This window comes from Garra rufa, chromosome 5 (assembly GCF_049309525.1).
Source record: "Garra rufa chromosome 5, GarRuf1.0, whole genome shotgun sequence".
NCBI lineage: Eukaryota > Metazoa > Chordata > Actinopteri > Cypriniformes > Cyprinidae > Garra > Garra rufa.
Genome location: NC_133365.1, coordinates 39,826,710 through 39,846,522, shown reverse-complemented (window position 1 = coordinate 39,846,522; position 19,813 = coordinate 39,826,710). Strand labels below are relative to the sequence as shown.

Sequence of the window (19,813 nt, the reverse complement as noted above, 5' to 3'; positions counted from 1 at the left end):
TTATCTTTTAATGAGAGGCAAAAACAGGCTTCTATACCTGTCTGTTGTTTTTGTTCAGACCAATGTAAAAACATTCACTCATGTTTTTATGCTGCAAACATGCAGAGTTGTAAACTGAACTGGTGGATCGACAAAAAAATAATGCAGTATAAAAATCTAAACAATTAACACAGTAAAATGTATTTAATTGATATAATAATTAAATAATACTTTTTTAATTAATATTATAATTGATAATTGTGACTTGTAAAAATGGTTTAAAGGCTGAAATGTGTATTTCTGCCGTTCTAAAAGCGCCACATGCTGGCAGAGAATGAATTTGCATTTTCAATAAGCGCATCTATGGAAGCATCTTTCTGCCACTGAATTAAAAAAAATGTATTGCAACTGTTGTTGTTATTACAGTCTCACAATTCAGACTTTTTTTTCTCAGAATTGCGTGTTACAAACATGTCATTCTTACTTTTTTCTCAGAGTTGTTAAAGATAAGCTCACGATTGCAAGTAATAAAGTCAGAATTGTGTTAAATAAACTCTTTCAACTCTGACTTTTCCCTTTAGAATTGCGTGATATAAACTTGCAATTGCGAGAAATAGTCAGAATTGCGAGATAAAAAGTTGCAATTACCTTTTTTATATTTTATTCAGTGGCAAAAACAGGCTTCTATATTTGTCTGCTGTTTTTGTTCAGACCAATGTGAAAATCCAACCATGTATTTACGCTGCAAACACACAAGGTGTAAACTCTGAACTGGTGGATCGACAAAAAGATAATGCATGATAAAAATCTAAACAATTAAGAGAGTAAAAAATATGTCATTAATATAATAATTGAATTATAGAAATTCTTAAATTAATATTATAATTGATACTTTTGACTCTTTTACCTTTACTGTAAATCATGTTTTTTTTACAGTAATTTCAGAGTTTAATATGTTAGAGCCATAGACATTACCCTACCCCACTCATATGGCATTAACTTTATATGTGCAGGTCTTAAATTTGAGCTTAAAAATACTGCAGATGCCCTGTTTTTAGTCACACTGTATTATGAGATTGGGTAGGAGCGTGTTTCGATATTGGCTTATGCAAATACCTTGATGATGATGATGAAAGCCATTTAGCAGTGTCTCAACAACTTATTTCTTTTTAGATTAATGTAGACCTGTGGTTTTTCTTTGTAGGCCGTGTCTCTTAAATACTGTGGAAATCCCCAGTACTACTGACCACATAGCATTTCACCTCATCGTGAAAGCATGCCATTATTTGTAGCCTATACTAGCCGACATTTCCCTCAAATTTAGGCCATCAGGAATAGACTGTTGTAAGCTAAAAAAACTACTTTTTTTAAACAAATCTTTATTAACTTTACAGCTTTCCCATAAACAACTCATAAACGTGTCATATTCTAAAGCCATTATAAGTAGATCACTTGTTTTGTACTCTTATGAGAAAATATTATTCATTTACTATCATGTTCTCAAAAACCTTTGACTTTCTTTTGTGTTTCATAGAAGAAGAAAAATGTTTGGAATGATGTGAGGGCAAGTAAATAATGACAGAATGTTTATTTCTGGATCAACTGTAGCTTTACCAAGTTATGAGGTCACCTGACAACAGTACTTTTAAGTAAAATGCCACGGAAGTGTGCGGTTAGCCATCAGAGCTCTCCAAATGGTCCTCTCAAAAACCGCTAAACTTGGCAGGAAGCAATGGAGGAAGTTGTGTAGGTTGGAACTCCTCCGTCTCCCTTTCCCTACCACTCCTTTTACAGGAACTGCATTTTCTTAAGGGTCTGAGAGACACCTTTTCGTGGTTGCAACTCAAAGATACGATTAAGGAAAAAAACAAGTTTAGTTTATGTAAAATAATTCATTAAGTATGAATTAAGTGAATATCTGGTTGAAAATGCATCAGTATGTGCATGTAGAAAAAGAGCGGGAATCAGAGATCTGTGTGTGTGTATGTGTGTGAAAAAGAGCGAACAAATTTAGCTGTTGATTCACCTCCGGCCCGCCCACTGTTGGCCTCAGCTGTTTTATTTTTCAAGCTGCTCTCTGTCTCAAACCGTCAAAGAGCAAGCCAAAGTGACAATCAGTGATTCACACTGAAGATGACAAAATCAAGCTTCTCGAAGGAATAAAAGACTACAAAACACCTCAAGTGCTCATTGACTCCTTTGGGTTATCTTTGAGTGTGTGCTCAGTGAATAACAATAAAGCTATTCGTCAGTGAAATAAGTGAGCTCATATGTATGCGATAATCCGAAAGTTAATAGTCAACGTTTCCCTTTTAATCACCCCTGAAAAACCAAACCTCAGATGTCATTTAGAGCAAAACATTAGTCAACGAAGAAAAATGAATCAAAAGCGAAACCAACCACCTCAGCTGTTGCATCAGACGAAAGCCAGTAGTTCATCACATTGCCCAGAATGTTGTGTTTGTTCTGTGTGTGTTTAATCTTGTGCAGGGTCAGTTAGTCAAATTAGGACAGTGACGTGAGTGGCAACATGTGACTAAACAGGCGGGAAGATTCAGCTCATCGGAAGACAGAGACAGAGCTTTAAAATGTGAGAAATGAGTAAAAACAAGACCGTACACGAAAAACACATTTGCTCGCCGTCATTTTTTGCGAATGGAAATGTAAATTCAGAATGTAGAAGACATTGAAATGGTTGGGAAGTTTTGTATGCAAGCCAGCCACTAGTGAGAAAGCAGGGCGGAAGTTGACAATGCAGTTCGAGCCGGTATGAGAGCAAGAGAGAGAGAGAGAGGGGAGGGAGACTGAGACTGAGACAGAGAAACCCTCATGAGTCATGAAGATGGGCTCTTTTTAGAAAAACAAGACAAATACGTTTACCGACAACACAAGAAGTATAATTCTTGGTGTATTACTTATAATAACTGTTTTTTTATTTTAAACGAGATGCGTCAAACTGAAAGTGCTGTGGGAACAAATGAATGGGACTGACTCCTGGCAGGAACATACTGCATCACTCTGTACCGATGGTTTTGGTTTGTTTGAGTTTTTTTTCGAGTTCTGTCTTCCTTTAAATCAAGTAAGTGACAGTATCTGAGTTACATACATTTTTGTCTTTACATTTTACACGATGTCGTATTTTGTCAGTGTTTGGATTCAGTTGTGGGGATGTTTCAAGTTGGTATCATTCATGTTATGGGCCAAAATATATTCCCGGGTATTTTCGAGGGTATCCGCGCTTTCCATACATTTAAAACGGCGTACGAAAAACTATTGGTTGTTCCTTGACCCCCCTTCATGACGTTTTTGCTTCTTATTTGACAAGTTGACTGCCTGAAGTCCTGTAGCCATCTTTCTGTCTCCAACTGATGAATATTAACAATATTCGCGCTCCGTTAATCGCGATTAATTTGCGAAATGGACCCTGCGTATCCTTCCACTTCGTATTCGGGATTTGAGAACTTTATTCCGAGTTATAGGACTGAAGCTCCAAGCAGGTGGGTACAAGGTAGATGACCTGAGCTCTGCACAATTGTCTTTATTTATCAGCAAATCTGATATAATATTGTTCGCTTTTACAGATATTTATACGATTTCGGAGATATTTCGTCGTGTTTTTTTTATATTTTTATTCTTGGTTTGGCCAGAGGTGCCTGGTTGCTACATGCTAAGTGACATGTGCTTGATAGGAGCTGTGATGAGGCACAAGGAAAACAAAGTTGAATCTCAGTATTGCCTCCGAATTATTCTTTTTAGCTATTGTTTATTCGACTTGTACTACATTTACGATTTTATATGCATTATAGAAAATTAGAGTTGTGCAATGTTGCCGTCAGCCATTTTGAGAGTTTGCAGAAGATATGCAGAGTGCTGTTTTAGATATTTCCTTATTTTCTTTTGATTTAAACATATTATGAGATTAAGTCTTCCTTTCTTATATTATGAATTCATTCTCGCTTTTCTTTGGTAAATGATGTGCTATTATGTTAACTGCATGCCAGAATTACACTTTTGGAGAGAAAATTGGGGAAATTGTTAGTGAAGGGTAGAGTTTATAATTTATTGTAACCATCACTGAAAATTAAGAATTCCGATTTCGGATTTTGTATGTTTAATACTTAAAATTCGGACAAATCGATTCTATTAAAGTAATAATACTGATAAGCTAGAATTAATTTTTCTAAATATACTTTGAACAAAGTCAGAGCTGTTAATGAATATATGCTAGAAATAAAATTACACAACATATTTACACTGAAAAAAATTCATTTGCTTTAAAAATATATATATGAGTACCTTTTATCTATTAAATCGAGTTGAAAGGTTGGAAAAAGTGCAAAGTGCTTATTGAGATGACATAAATGTAAAGAGTTAATCTGGCGATTTTATATTTTCTTAATTAAAGGGCACACACTATAAACTAATTAAAGTAATTTTATATAATTATCCGATTTTCTCTTAACAGACAGAAATTCCAAAACATCAAAAAGTAGGCGAATTTTAGCCGAAGATTTTAGGGGGTTTCTTGAATGTTCTCTCACACTCACAGACACGTGCACACTATAGTTTGCCTTTCTCTAAAACATCATCTGAAAAAGGGCACTAATTTTAGTGTTTTCTTTTCTGCGTTTGTCCACAGTTAGGTTTATAAAATTGATTATCATAATTTTCAATTTTTTATGAAAACATTTTAAATAATTACAAAACACAATGTTGTGTAAAACCTTAGATATGTCATTTGGAAGACGTTCCAGGTCATGTAAAGGCAAAAATAGTCTTTGACATTATAATTAATTGCTCATAATAAAGTATCAGCTATTAAGTGTGCAGTTAGCAATACTGTTTCATTGTCTTTTACACTGTAATGGGTCTATTACATATTCTACAAACTAAATTTCTTAATTTCTCTAAAACACAATGTTGTTATAGAAATATGTGATTTATACTACTGCACCGCACTTGGAAATGTTAAATATGCAATAAAAAATATGTTTGGATTCTACTTTTGTCTTTTATACCCTTTTATTATTATTATTACTAATACCACTAACACATTTCGAAATAAATCACATTCATTATGAATGAATCATAATATTGAAAATATTCGATTATTTTAAGCAAATACATAGTAATTTGCATTGCGACTGATTTGTCAGCTTTATCTCCAAGTGCATGAGTATATTTAGTAGTTTCATATGAAACAATTATACATTTGAAAGTATAAGTCTAAGCGAACTTTTTAACTTCTGATGGTTTTATTTTTTATTTTTTCCTCCTGTTATTAAATCGCAAATGCAAGAGACTGGCGTTAATGTTGACATATTCTTTATGTTTCTGTTGTAGACCAAAAACTGCCTCTAAACATTAACTTCGTTATATATGTACAAACATTTGTTTCTCATAACATGCCCTCAAATTCATGCGTACTGTAGAATGTGAACCGAACATTTTAATATTATAAATGTGAGTGAATATGACATTAAATAATATTTCTGAAATGTTTTTTCATCATAACACCACTTTCAGTCTGAGTGATGTATCGATCATGAAATACCTCATATTCCATACCGTAAGTGATGTGGGGACTCAACTGACTGGTCAGAAGTTTCAAGTGTGAATTTATCATTCATAAAGTAGCAATCACTGAAATTCTGTGGCTGTGATGCGGATGAACAGTTACTATTTTGGTAGGCCTCTGGAGCTCATTATTTGGTGACGTTCCTGCAAGACACATATATGTCTGCAAAATTGTGTGATTTATAACTCCGTAAGATTTATATCGTTTTGATTTGATGATTACCATGCTATATCCTGGAGACGAGCTCACGCAGTTTCAAACCTATTAAAATCAATAGCCTTTTCTATCTTTATCTTATTTCTTTGGCATCGATAGATACGCTTTGCAAAATACGTCATGTTATAGTCCAATATTATGTAAAAAAATAAAAAATAAAAAAAGCGCTCGGAATGATTTTCTTTTTGTGCTAGTACGACTAAATTCAACGCAGTGTGAAAAAGGACTATGTATATCTCAAGCAACTTCCTTATTATGCAGATTTCGCTCCTTTTATAATAACGTCCGATTTTCGGTAACATATTAGATTTTAAAATTCAAGCAAATGAGAACAGAACGTCTAGCTGTCTATTAAAATTGTTCATTTTCCCCTGATTTATTTTTATCATTTTCATTTAATTCATTCTCTATGTGAACCCGGTAGTCAGTCAGGTGACCCTGACGTCAGCAGACTCCTCCTGTAGGGGAATCCCCTCAACTCCACGCGTGGATTTTGCTTTGGGTTTGTAAACCGATTTTTGTTATGTTGTTTTGGCCCCTGTGTGAGTCACACTCGGAGCTCATCTCGACGAGACTCAGTAACGACAAAAAAAAAAAAAAAAGCGTTTGGGGAGAGGAGGTCGGTGAAGTAAATTATCGCAAGGTAACAGAGCGGCAACTGTGCTAATTCGTAATTTGCTAACGTTAGAATATCATTTTGTTTGGTTCGAAAGTTTCGTGCATTGAATTCGAGATTTGCAGTACCAGATTACTTTATGCGTGCCGACACTGTTATTTTTACGAGTTTATGTCGATGCGATTAAAATTGGTTTGAAATTTTGAATAAAACTAATGAATTAACAGGAGCGGATGCTCAGAGGCCCGACGGCGCTTTAAACGTTGTTGAAACGTAATGAAGCTGGCTAGTTATCTAGCTAGCTAGCGAGCAGTCGAAAATGTTCAAAAAGCTAGGTTTTTACTATAACAAGTTTATGTGACTTTTAGAAATGTGCCTTTAATTACTAAATCCTTTTTCTTTACTTTATGATATGTACAAATGTGCGATTAGCTTGTGAAGCAATTTAGCTAACGTTAGTTAGCTAAGCGGTGTTTTCGAAACTTCATAGATAGCTTTTGTGAATGTTTCCACTGAGCTGTTTAGCTTCATTAAAACTGAACTTAAAACGCTTCGCGATAATACGTACACGCGTGATTTGGATGTTTAATTTAATTTATCGCACTTTGCAAAGAGCCGGCTGAACCGTTCAAAAATATGTATATCGAGCGATTGTGAGGTGTTGTATTTACATTAATATTTTCCCTCAAGTGTTGAGCTGACTGAAAGTTTTGTTATATCTGTAGTTTAGAGAATCTTAAACAGACCATGGCAGAAAGTCAAGAATTCGCTGACCTGTGGGAGCGAAACCTCATGTAAGTTTGCAACACTCTCCTGAGACCCGGAGTTGGTCATATCCTTTTTTTTTTTTTTTGTGTGGGTGCAAGCAATATTATGTCAGATTTTTGTAATTTACTTATTTTTGGTTGGTCATTGAACTGCAACAGTAAACTGCTGTGTGTATTGTGTGTGCTTTATTAGTTAGATCTCTCTCACAATTTGTGTTTCAGATCTACTCAAGAAGGTGGCCCTTGCTGGGACTTGATCAGTGATGAGGTATTTAAAAAAAAGACGTGCATATACACACATACCCACTCATATTCATAATTGTTTTTAAATGCTGGACGCTTATGTGTTTGAGCAGTATCTTCCAAGCTCCTTCGACCCGAATATCTTCGACAATGTCCTGCCTGAACAGCCTCAGCCGTCCACCTCTCCTCCGACCGCCTCAGTTCCTGTTGCCACTGATTATCCTGGAGATCATGGCTTCAAGCTTGGGTTCCCGCAATCTGGCACCGCCAAATCTGTGACCTGCACTGTAAGTTAAAAACACATCCGCACACATGCAGCCATGCATACAGTAGTCAACTTGCATAAAAAGTGACGTTTTAGTGTGCTCGATCTCACATACATGCACTATAAAGGGGCAGTTCGGTTTCCCGGATGCAAAGCTATATTGGCGATACTCAAATGTGAACAATAGCATGGATTGCATGGTTAATGTACTACTGAATGCATTGTTCTGCTAGTTTTTGCTGTCTACACGTGTGGAAGCTGCTAAATCATATAGAGAAGGACTTAGTAAGCCTAAAAGGGCGCAATATTTTGACAAACTAAAGTTAATAGGTGGTAAACAAGCAGTATTAATTAAGATATTGGCCTAATATTTCACCTACCTGAACAAAAAAAGATAAGAACAAACACAAATCTTGTCAAGGTTTTTGCCCTGGAAATCCTGGTTCAGTTTGGCCAACCACAAACGTGTTTTGTTCCTCAGACAGTTCCTTGATTTGTTGTAACTTTTTGCAGTCTATTGTAATCCTAATGTTTTTCTCGGTCGGACCGATTACTACAGCCCAAAACATGACAATAATGTACCATTTTCGGCAGCAATAATCAGCAAAATATTACATTTTGTATGGTTCAGTGGCATTGTTTACGTTCAGTGTCGCCAATATGGCCGATTAATGACGCATTGTGAAAACTCTCTATACAGTAGCATTCTAAATAAATGAAAAATCAGTTAGGCAGTTTTAGATTATCGCATATTCTGTTAAAAAAAAAAGTGTATATGTAAGTGTTAATAATAACATATAGATAAAAGTTAGTGAGAACAGTGAACTAACATTAGTATGTAGTAGCACGAGTACCTGAGGTCATGTAGAGACTCTCATTTTCCTTTCTGGTGAGCGCTGAATCGGAATGTTGCCAGGATACCGTAAGACTTCATTCATTCTCCATCACCTCCTTCGTTCCTTTCCTGAATAATATTTCCAAATTCCCATCTTTCGTGTAATTGCTACTCAAGTTTAGGGAGCTGTTGTGATCATTCTGCTTATCAGTCTAACATCTGTAGTGGGCAAATAAGAAATAAAATTTGGCAGCTTCTTATTGCATTGTCTGAAGACATGAATGGGCATGTTCTCATGTGCAGCGCCAAAAACCTTGCCGGTAGCGTTGGGGTTAAAAAAAAAAAGTGCCGCCCCACTGTCACCCACCCCTCACCAAATCTTTTTTTTTCTCTCTACCTCTTTCTCCCATTCATCTGTTGTACGTTTTGGGTTCAGACCTTTCAAATCCTTTTTTTTTTTTTTTTAGCAAAACATCTATAAGATTTAGTCTATAAACTATTAAATGTCAGAGCCCTACATAAGCGGTTAGGAGAATGGATAGAACCAAGTATGTAGATTCACAGTACTCAAAGTTACTAGAAATTTATCATATATTAGTTTGGAGTAGTTGCAAAAAGAAATAGCTGTGCGACTGGCTTACATTTACACTTCTGCATTTAGTAGATACTTACAATAAAGGAAAATAATTGATCACACAGCTAACATTCATGTATTCATGTGCTTATGTAGTTTGTCTGTGTATTTTAGTAAACATAGTTTAATACACACCTTGTGACTATACAGTATGTAGAAAGAGGTATTACTCTAAGATGGCTGCTTGACAAAAGATAAGATGACTGTGTTGTCAGTCAAATAAGCTTTCACGTACCTCTCAGTGTACATTGCCATTTATGTTAGTCGTGAGTCATAAATCTAGTTTAGTCAGTCTATGTTGTGTTTAGCCATCTAAATACTTATATTTTATTTAGCCTTGTAATCAGTGAAACCTCTTTGTTAATTTTAGTTTTTTTTTTTTTTTTTTGTCTTTAGGCCTGTGTTATTATTTCATTGAGCAGCAGTGCTTTATTAGTAAGCCAGTATGTGCAGTTGAACATGTCTGAACTTGTCCTGATAGAGTGAGAAGTGGGGGGATGGGTAGTGTCCGGTTCTACAGAAACTGCAGTCTGTAAGATTCAGAGCAGGGACGTTCAGCATCCAAAAATTTTTGGTCTAACCATTGGAGGGAGAAGTGTGTCCTGTAAAAAAAATGTTTTAGAAAAGAGAATTGAGTTTAAGGTTGTTGTAGTGCAGGATAGTCAAGCAGGTGTGTTTCAGATCGTGTGAAATACTACAGACAGGACTCCACATGATTTTGATGGTAAGAGGAAAATACAATTTCAAATGTGATAAATTTATATAATAATAATTGGTCTAATTAAAATACAAATTAAAAACTATGATTCGTGAGCTTTTGTAGTGAAGCTTTTGAGACTTTTTAATGCTTGAAATATTTTTTTTTTTATGTAGTAGGTTAGATAAAACATGTTTAATTATACTTATATACTGCTCAAAAAAATAAAGGGAACACTATTGTGTACATTGTGTTAAGTGTTCCCTTTATTTTTTGAGCTGGATAATTTTTTTTTATGTGTAATAGGACAAACACATATTAAATGTTTTTTTGTTTTGTTTTGTTTTTTTACAATTGTACAAATACATGCACTACCAGTCAAAAGTTTTTGAACAGTAAGATTTTTAATGTTTTTTAAGAAGTCTCTTCTGCTCACCAAGCCTGCATTTTTTTGATCCAAAGTACAACAAAAACAGTACAAATTTGAAATATTTGTACTATTTAAAACAACTGTTTTCTATTTGAATGTATTTTAAAATGTAATTTATTCCTGTGATTGCAAAGCTCAAGTTTTAGCATTGTTACTAATTATTAATCAAATCATATTAATTATTCTAATATTCTGATTTGCTGCTCAAAAAACATTTATTATTATTATTATTATGCTGAAAACAGCTGAGTAGAGTTTTTTTTTTTTTTTTTTTTTCCAGGTTTATTGATGAATAGAAAGTTCTTTCCGTAAAAGAAAATAAACTGATCCAGGCTTTAGAATGGTATAGTGTAAAATGTTACAAAGGCTTTTTATTTCACATAAATGCTGATCTTTGGATCTCTATCCATCAAATAATCCTAAAAAAAAATACTCAACTGTTTTAAATATTGATAATAATCATAATAAATGTTATATGTAGGGTTGGGTATCATTTGAATTTTATCGATTCCGATTCCACTTATTGATTCTGATTCTTTTCGATTCCCAGTTTCAATTCCAATTAGTAAACAACAACAACAACATAGTCAAACATTAATATATCAAACATGTTTATTTTCAGTGCCATTAGCTCAAATAACAAACAAAAAATATTTTCTTTTATTTTGATGTGGTGAACCAACTGCAGATGCTTGGATATGTTGCTTGTGACGCCTTGCTTGCAACATATTAGTTTATTACAGGGGTTCTCAACCTTTTTTACACCAGTGCCCCCCTCCTTCTTGAGTAAATTTTGCTCTAAAGAGATTTCCTCTAAAGGCGTTTATTTTTAAACCTTTATTACCAAAACATTTGTTTTGCCTTTTTATTTTTCTACTGCATGTTATAAAAAAACTCAAAATTCAAACAAACTTTAAATTAAAGCTATACTTTTGAATTTAAAAGAAAACTCTCTCCTCAGTTCTAACTTTTTTAACGTGTATACACACATACAGATTTAAAACTCCTGAATTCTTTAATTCAGACATTCTTCACAACTTCAGAGTACTTTTTCTTAAGTAAGTGAACCTCTCAAACATTCAACAGGGAGATGCCAAAAAAACACTCACTAAACCTGTCCATTTTAACTGGACTGACTGAATATCTACTGTTTGTATTTATTATAAATAAACAAACAAATGAAAAATACAGTGAATACATTCTAAATCTGTTTATGCTGGTGCTAATATTTGCATAAACACTACTGACTCTTACCAGATCCACCACTATGGGTGAGCAGGACACTCACAAGACATTTATTTTGACAACACTGCAAATATTTAGAAATTTCACGCAAAAATACTATGGATCAGAGCCCCGAAATCATGAATAGTTTGTGAATCAACAGCGGACTTATGCGTGTCTAATGTACGAGTTCGATTTACAAGAATGAATACATTAGGCTCGCGCGAGTTCGTTACTATTTCTCTGGTCTTCATTACATTTACATTAGAGCGAGAGTTTGTTTCATGCATGCAGCCATAGCATAGAGATGAAGTAGATACCTGTCTTTCCGTGGGGCTATAGGGTACTTTTATGCGAGCGAGAGTGGGACGAAATAACATACATTTCTGCTGGAGCAGGCGGGCGTGGGAATAAAAAATCCGTCCCTTGCAGATCTCTAAGATAAAGTTTGCGTGCAGCGGTAGCTTTGTCTTCGGTTTTTACGAAGTGTAGCCACACTTTTGAGCACTTCCCGCGATCCATCTTGTAGACTGATGTTTACATTACCACGTAAGGTCCTGGCAGATTGCCAGATTAAAAAATGCACCCAGGAATCGAAACGAGGAATCGAAATTTGAATGTTATAACAAGTATCCGATTCTTTATCTCAGGTATCCTATTCCAGAATCGGAATCGATCTTCGATTCCCAACCCTAGTTATATGTTTGTTGAACAGCAAATCAGCATAATAGAATGATTAACCCTTTCCTTATTTTAGTAGCAGTCCCAGCGATTGTAAAATAAATGTTATAAATGTTCTGTTAAATTGTGTGATTACTACAAATACTAATTACTATGATGTAGTAATATTATTTTTAACAATGTGTGGCTTTTATTTATATGAACCTAAAACACTGAGTTTAGAGAATTTTTCTTTTTCTCTGATTTTAGTACTCATCAGACCTGAATAAGCTCTTTTGCCAACTGGCGAAAACTTGTCCAGTGCAAATGGTGGTGGAAGTTGCCCCTCCCCAGGGCTCAGTGATCAGAGCCACAGCCATTTATAAGAAGTCAGAGCATGTGGCTGAGGTTGTTCGTCGATGCCCTCACCATGAGAGAACCCCAGATGGTGATGGTATGGACACACTCGTTCTTATCCAGTCTTGCACCATTGTACAGGAATGTACATTATAACTATACAGGTACAAGTTCCACTGAAAGCAATTAACAGGTCTGTATATGTCCTTCTTAGTATTGGCTCCTGCTGCTCACCTGATCCGAGTGGAAGGAAACTCACGTGCTCTTTACAGACAGGATGATGTGACCGCCAGGCACAGTGTGGTGGTTCCCTATGAAGCTCCTCAAGTGAGTCTCAGTATTGTGATCTGTAATAACATTAGACAGCAAGAGTAATTGACCATTTTCATTCTCATGTTTGTCTGCAACACAGCTTGTAATGTCAATTTCGTGTGTTTTTTTTTTTTTTTTTTTTTTTTGCAGCTCGGAGCTGAGTGCACTACTGTACTCTATAACTATATGTGCAACAGTAGTTGCATGGGCGGGATGAATCGCCGCCCCATCATGACGATCATCACTCTAGAGACTCAAGAGTAAGTAGTCCGTGTTTGATTCCTCCGTTAATGAATCACATTCGTGTGTGAACACAAAGGATCACCAAATCTGCTTTTATTTCTGTCTTGCAGGGGTCAGTTGCTGGGCCGCAGGTCTTTCGAGGTGCGTGTGTGTGCGTGCCCAGGCAGAGACAGGAAATCTGAGGAAGGCAACCTTAGGAAAGAGCAGGAGACCAAAACCTTGGGCAAGACCCCCTCTACCACCAAACGCAGTAAGCTTGTGTGCATACACAAAATAAATTGCTGAATAAAAGCATTAATTACTTCAAAGTGTCATAGTAATTTGATTATGTTCTGACAGGTTTGACTAAAGAGTCTTCATCTGCGCCTCGACCTGAGGGGAGTAAGAAGGCCAAACTTGGCACAGGCAGTGATGAGGAGATCTATACCCTGCAGGTGATCATGCACCATCTTGTTCTTTTTTATCATCCTCCTATTATTTCAATAAAAATCATAATTCAGTTCTGGAGGGCCTGCAGAGTTTAGCTTCAGCCCTAATCCAACCTCACCTAAACAAGTTAATTAAGGTCTTCAAGATCACTAGAAAGCTACAGGCGGCTCTTTTAGATCAGAGTTAAAGCTAAACTCTGTAGCACAGTTGCCCTTAAGGACCGAAGTTGCCCAGCCCTGTCATAGTGGGTTTTATTAGCTGTGTTTACACTGGCACACAAAAGGTTTCTAACGTTATGTGATCTTACCCAAAACATTTCAATATGCGTATAGTTTCATAACAACATGAGCGCTTGAATTTAAGAAAGGAATCAACATAAAATGGAAAATTGTCAAAATGGTAAATAACACTAAATAAAGATTAAAATCTTACCTCACTCTTCAGGGCTCTACAGTGCGACTGAAAACAACTGCACGCGTTTATGAAATATTTAGGAGCACCATGTGCGACTGACCTGATCAACATATTTGCATATTCGCTAAGGGGAGCCTTAAAGGTTTCTATGCGTTTTTGCAATATTAAGTAATGTATCACGGACATATCTCACAAATCCTTTCATAAAACTATATGCAGAGAGAGAGAGAGTACTTTGTGGATTATAATGATATAATCTTTGTGAGATTGCAATGAACTAAGATGAGTGACAGCTTTTAATGATTTTTAAGGGAGTTTGTAAATGAGATATTGATTTAATACAACAGTTAAATAAACATGAAGTTAATATAAAATGTGACTAACATTGTCTGACTATAGCGCTGTGACTTGTGATTTTGCTCAATTTCGTCAAAAAATGGTCTGAAACAAGTCACAACTGAGCCGCTGTGCATCTCCATTCAAACACAGTGTTTCATTTATGAATGAACGTGCATTTTTAAACAAATCTAGTGAGTCAACGATTTAATATCCCATTCATAAAGACGATCACTTGCTTTATTCCTAAATGAATGAGCTGTTTGAACAAATGAAATGAATCATATGATTCAGTAATTAAATCAGTCACTTGCCGCCACCTGCTGGCAGATTTAGTTTAATTTTTAAAGTAGCTTTTTAGTTAAGTCATGTATTATTTCTGTATTCAAAATTTTATATTGGAAACATTAATTTATGAATTTAATTGCACTCATGCCATATCTGAGCCTCATTGAACATGAAAATACCCTTACAAGCCACTTTTGTGATCTTCTGTGCCACCTCTGTTGTACAAATAAATTTTAATACTGATTTCATTTGATTAATAACTTATTCTTATTCTACTTGTTCTTCTGTTATTCTGTTGTTTTAATTAGAAATTTTAAAAACCTTAAAAAAATATAATAATAAAAAATCCCCATTAAATCACTTTAAAGAGTCAAATATCACCTTATAATGGGAAGGCAAATTTTTGACCAGATTTTTTTTGTCATTGATTGGGTGTTCTTGAAATTTTGACTCTGCTCCTAAATTTAAGTTAGGAGCACAAGTGCTCCTAAAAAGAAATGTAAGCTTAGTACCCTGCTCTTGTTGGTCAGCTTGACTTCCTCTCCTCACGTGATAAGTGAAATATGACTCCCGCTGCTGGTCTGTAATGTGACGGTTGTTCAGCACGTGTTTAGTTTTTAAATATAGTATTTGTTTTCTAAGGGTGTACTCACACTAGGCACGGTTGCCGTGAACCAGGCCCAATTATGATTGTCCCCCCTTCCCACTCCCCCTCTGGCCTGCCCTCACATAGCGTTTCAGCATTCGTGCCGGAGCACTCTTACGTCATTATGGTGCGATGGTTTCAGGATAAACAGGAAGATCAGCGCTCTCGCTGAACGCAATGGAGTGACGTCACGTGTCCTGTTCCGTGCTCCAGCACGGTTAGTGCTCACACTAGTCAAACAAACCACACTTTGGTGGTCAAACGCACTCGGGCACGGTTCAAACTGCCTAGTGTGAGTACACCCTAACTGAACTTACTATAAAAAATTCAAAACAATGCCGTGGTGGGCAAATGTCGAACCAGTGTTGTGGTTTAACACTGTCAGCACTGACTATCGCAGCAAGCCTGTAATAAGGGTAATTAATCGTTATTTTCCGGTCTTTGACAACCATTTTGGGTGAGAATTAATGTAAACAGATAGCAGATACTAGTCGTGTCTAAAGCGAATGTAAACGGGCACACCGGAAAATCTAAAATGGGCAAGAGATTGGATTTGTGCATTAAGCCGCTGAGAGACAAATTAACTAGTTAAAAAATGTTACTGTAACTACAATTAAAAATTAATAAAATAAATTAAATTAAATCTAAAGGTGTTTTGTAAATAAACAAACTAGGGCTGTCAATCGATTAAATTTCTTAAATATATAATACATAATATAATACATAATTACACAATGTGGCGATTATTCTTATTAAATGCAAATTAATCGCGCACAAAATTTGTCTTAAAATTACCCCAAAAGATAATTTAATGCCATTATGGTGTTAAATGAGAAAATTGTCAATCAGACTTTGTAGCTTTTTAGTAGCTACAAAAAGTAGCTTTAGAAATATTAATAAATCCCTCTTATGTATTTGCATATGAAAATGTAATCTTTTTCTTTTATTAACATGGAAAGTTAAATAATTTGTAATTAAATAATGCTCTAAATTAACTAAAACTGACATTAAGTGGCAATAAATGTCTAAATAAGTAGCTACGGGCTTGTGGAATTAACAAACACATTTACATGGCAACCATTGTAAGTCCGTAAGACCAAAAGTGCACATGAAGTGAGCCTATGGCTCGCTTCATGAATAGGCCATTGAATCATTGGTTCACCAGATTTGTTCAAAACATGTTGCTTTGAGAGACACAGAATTCTTATCTAACTTTAAACTTACAAAACAGCCAACATTGTGTCTAAAGTATGACAAAATGTTAACGTCTATTTATTTAACTGTTGCATAGAGTCAATGCGGTGCCTTAATTGTGTTATTGTTTTCATAACTAATCAACTAGATTAACACGTTAAATTAACAGCCCTAAAATAAACGTCCTGTGCCATGCCTACCTAGTGCACTAATCTAGCTTGTGCTTTTTAAAAGGTAATGTGTGCTACAAATATGGTTGAAGAAAACCTTTAACAAAAAGTGTAGTTTGTGTTTGCATGACTTAAGATTCGCTTTTTCTTTTAAGGTGAGGGGTAAGGAAAGATATGAAATGTTGAAAAAGATTAACGACAGTTTGGAATTGAGCGACGTGGTGCCTCCATCTGACGTGGACCGATACCGGCAGAAATTGTAAGTAATGATATGCTATATGTAACATAATACCTACAGTCAAGCCAAAATTATTCATACTCCTGGCAAATTCTGACTTAAAGTTACTTTTATTCAACCAGCAAGTTTTTATTTTACTGGAAATGACACAGGCTTCTCCCAAAAGATAATAAGATGATGTACAAGAGGCATCATTGCGTGGAAAAAATATTACTCATTTTTTTACTCATCATATTTCTCAATAATCAATAGAAAAGCCTTTTTTTGGCTATTACAGCAATCAAACGCTTCCTATAATTGATGACTAGCTTTTTGCATGTCTCCACTGGTATTTTTACCCATTCATCTTTAGTGATGAGCTCGAACTCTTCCACGTTGGAGGGTCTCCTTGCCATCACCCTGATCTTTAGCTCCCTCCACAGATTCTCAGTTGGATTTAAGTCAGGACTCTGGCTGGGCCACTGCAAAACATTAATGTTTTTGTCTGCTAACCATTTCTTCACAATTTTTGCTGTGTGTTTTGGGTCGTCGTCATGCTGAAATGTCCACTGGTGCCCAAGGCCAAGTTTCTCTGCAGACTCCCTGATGTTGTTGTTGAGAATTTTGATGTATTGCTCCTTTTTCATGGTGCCGTTTACTGTGATTAGTTTCCCTGGTCCACCGGCTGAACCCCCCCCCCCCCCCTCTCCAAAACATTAGGTTCCCACCACTACGTTTGGTAGTGGGGACGGTGTTTTTAAGGTTGAAAGCTTCTCCTTTTTTACGCCAAATGAAGGTTACATCATTGTGGCCAAACAATTAAATTTTTGTTTCATCTGACCATAAAACAGAAGACTAGAAGTCCAAATGAGCATTTGCAAAGGCCAAGCGGGCTTTTGTGTGCCTTATCTGGAGAATTGGTGTCCTCCTTGGTCTGTGTCTGTGGAACCCAGCGGTGTGCAGTGTCCGCTGGACTGTCTGCCTTGAGATGTTGCCACCAGCAGAGCCCAGATTCATCAGGATGGCCTTGGTGGTGATCCTTGGATTCTTTTTTACCTCACTATTCTCCTGGCCAGCACAGAATTTGCCGGGGGTATTAATCATTTCGGGCTCGACTGTATATATGAACTACATTGCATTTATTTATTTACTCGTTTTTTTAGGCTTACCAAGGGCAAGAAGGAGAAGGAAGGCCAAACACCTGAACCCAAAAGAGGCAAAAAACTAATGGTTAAAGATGAAAAAAGCGACTCTGATTAGGATGGTGCGACGCTGAAGAAAAAAAAAAAAAAAAGAAATGGATATTTTCTAACTGCCTTTGTTTGACCAAATCGGCTCGTCATAGGGAGTATTTGGTAATATGCAGACCCATGATCCCTCAGTCCTGTTTGTCATGTTTCATCTTATTCACTCCACTGGGACCTTTGTAAGTCAGCTGATTCAGAAGCAGTCTTTATGAATGAGGCTAGTGACGGCTAGGTGCTGTAGGTGTGCAGTGCTTTATCAGCACTGGAGCAATAATGATGACTTACCATTTTGCAGAACTGATAAATGAATGTTCAGCAATGAGGTTTATCTATGTGTGGGATTTTCCTGTTGTAGGTCAGTGCAGGCCACTTGCCTCCCAACATGTAGTTTCTACACTGTGGTAAAGTTGTAAATTCGTCACTGACTTACTGGTTGGCCACTTTGTTGAAAATGTACTAATGCCAGTATTTTGTAACCTGTTTTGTAACCACCGTTTTTTATTTTAATATAAAAGAAGTCCATTGCAGATTTAAAAAAACTGCAGAATTGTTAGTAGCCAAATAACTGTATTAAAAATAACAACAACAACAACAACAAAAAAAAACACTCTGTATTTGGAATCCCTTTCATTAGGTTAATTTCCGTTCAAATACTTAAGCAAATGAAAATGTCAAGAACTCAGGGCATGTTGGAGTTTCTCCTGGTAATCTTGATAAAACTATTCTACTGTTCCAACTTGATATATATATATTTTCATGCTGTTTTTTTCCTGTTTTGTTAATGTATACACATTTATCTTTTATACATATATACACATGCATTTATTTGTAGGTGGGGAAGTTTTTTGTTTAAGGAATTTTTTTTAAATACATTCTTTTTAAAAATCATTTATTGTGTCTTGATTTCTTTTATTGTTCCAGCATTATGGCACAGTGACTTTTTACAGTTTTCAGTGATAAAGATAAGTTATAATAAATTGCATCATGGACAGTAAGATTCATAATAAAACAATTACATTGTATAAACATTAACATAAAAAAACCACATTGTGTAATGTTAGAACTATTAATCTGTAACTTCACAGTTTGCCTTGTATAGTAATTTCATAAACTTGGCTCTCCAAGCTTCTAAAAGCATACTGGATGCACAAAACCCACAAATTTAAAAGGATGGTTTCAAATCCCATCCAAGTGTACACACTTTCTTTCCACACTAGATGGTGCTATGTTAAGCAAATTAACATTGTTGTTTGTTTTTAATATTAAACATTCTTTTTTTGGCAAATGTAAAAGCCCTTTCACACCAAAAGCCTCAGTCTGAAAAGAAAAATAAATTCATGTCTGTAAAGTAGATGAAGAAGCAATTATAAAAAAGGAAAAACACATTTTAGTTTTATTTTGAGTAATTTTTGCTTATTACTATGGATGCATTGGATTATTAAAGGTTAGAAGTAAAGACACTGGTTAATAAAATGTGATTATAATAAAATAAATCTGTATTAACATATGTAATTATTGCAGGTTTGTGTCATATTCTGAGTTGCGTTTCACTGTTTTCATTTTTAGGAATACTGAATCAGTTTTTTGTTTTTGTTCTTTTTTTTTTTTGTGAGTGAGATTAATTAATGCATGTTCACATTTATTCTAGAACTAAAGTAACATCTTACTCCTGAACATGGGGACAGGAGAACTTTCAATCAATAACTGGTATTATTTATATGGAAAAGTAAAGATATTTCTTGTAAATTAAAAAGTAATGTGTTGCTTTACTAGTTATTGAAAAGTAATCTGGTTATGTAATGTGTTACCCCCAGCA

The 19,813-nt window shown here is 35.4% G+C and overlaps 1 protein-coding gene across 3 annotated transcripts; it reads left to right on the top strand.

Moving 5' to 3' along the window:
* The first annotated feature begins 6,205 nt into the window (after positions 1-6,205).
* tp53 (tumor protein p53) lies at positions 6,206-18,885 on the top strand. 3 transcript variants are annotated; one of them, XM_073840332.1, is made up of 11 exons: positions 6,206-6,275; positions 7,115-7,183; positions 7,379-7,424; positions 7,513-7,686; positions 12,415-12,598; positions 12,716-12,828; positions 12,964-13,073; positions 13,167-13,306; positions 13,396-13,490; positions 16,689-16,792; positions 17,914-18,885. In XM_073840332.1, exons 2-11 carry the CDS (start codon positions 7,137-7,139, stop codon positions 18,008-18,010), a joined length of 1,110 nt encoding a protein of 369 aa, XP_073696433.1. In that variant the 5' UTR covers positions 6,206-6,275; positions 7,115-7,136; the 3' UTR covers positions 18,011-18,885. The 3 variants fall into 3 exon arrangements, with proteins under 3 accessions (XP_073696433.1, XP_073696432.1, XP_073696434.1); XM_073840331.1 differs by having other exon boundaries at positions 6,275-6,416; XM_073840333.1 differs by lacking the exons at positions 6,206-6,275; positions 7,115-7,183; positions 7,379-7,424; positions 7,513-7,686 and adding an exon at positions 9,664-9,857.
* The last annotated feature ends 928 nt before the right edge of the window (positions 18,886-19,813 follow it).

Coding starts and splice junctions, on each gene's coding strand:
- tp53 (XM_073840332.1), top strand. CDS start 7,137: ATGGCAGAAAGTCAAGAATTCGCTGACCTGTGGGAGCGAAACCTCAT. Junction 12,599..12,715: donor GAGAACCCCAGATGGTGATG/GTATGGACACAC, acceptor TGTCCTTCTTAG/TATTGGCTCCTGCTGCTCAC. Junction 16,793..17,913: donor GACCGATACCGGCAGAAATT/GTAAGTAATGAT, acceptor TCGTTTTTTTAG/GCTTACCAAGGGCAAGAAGG.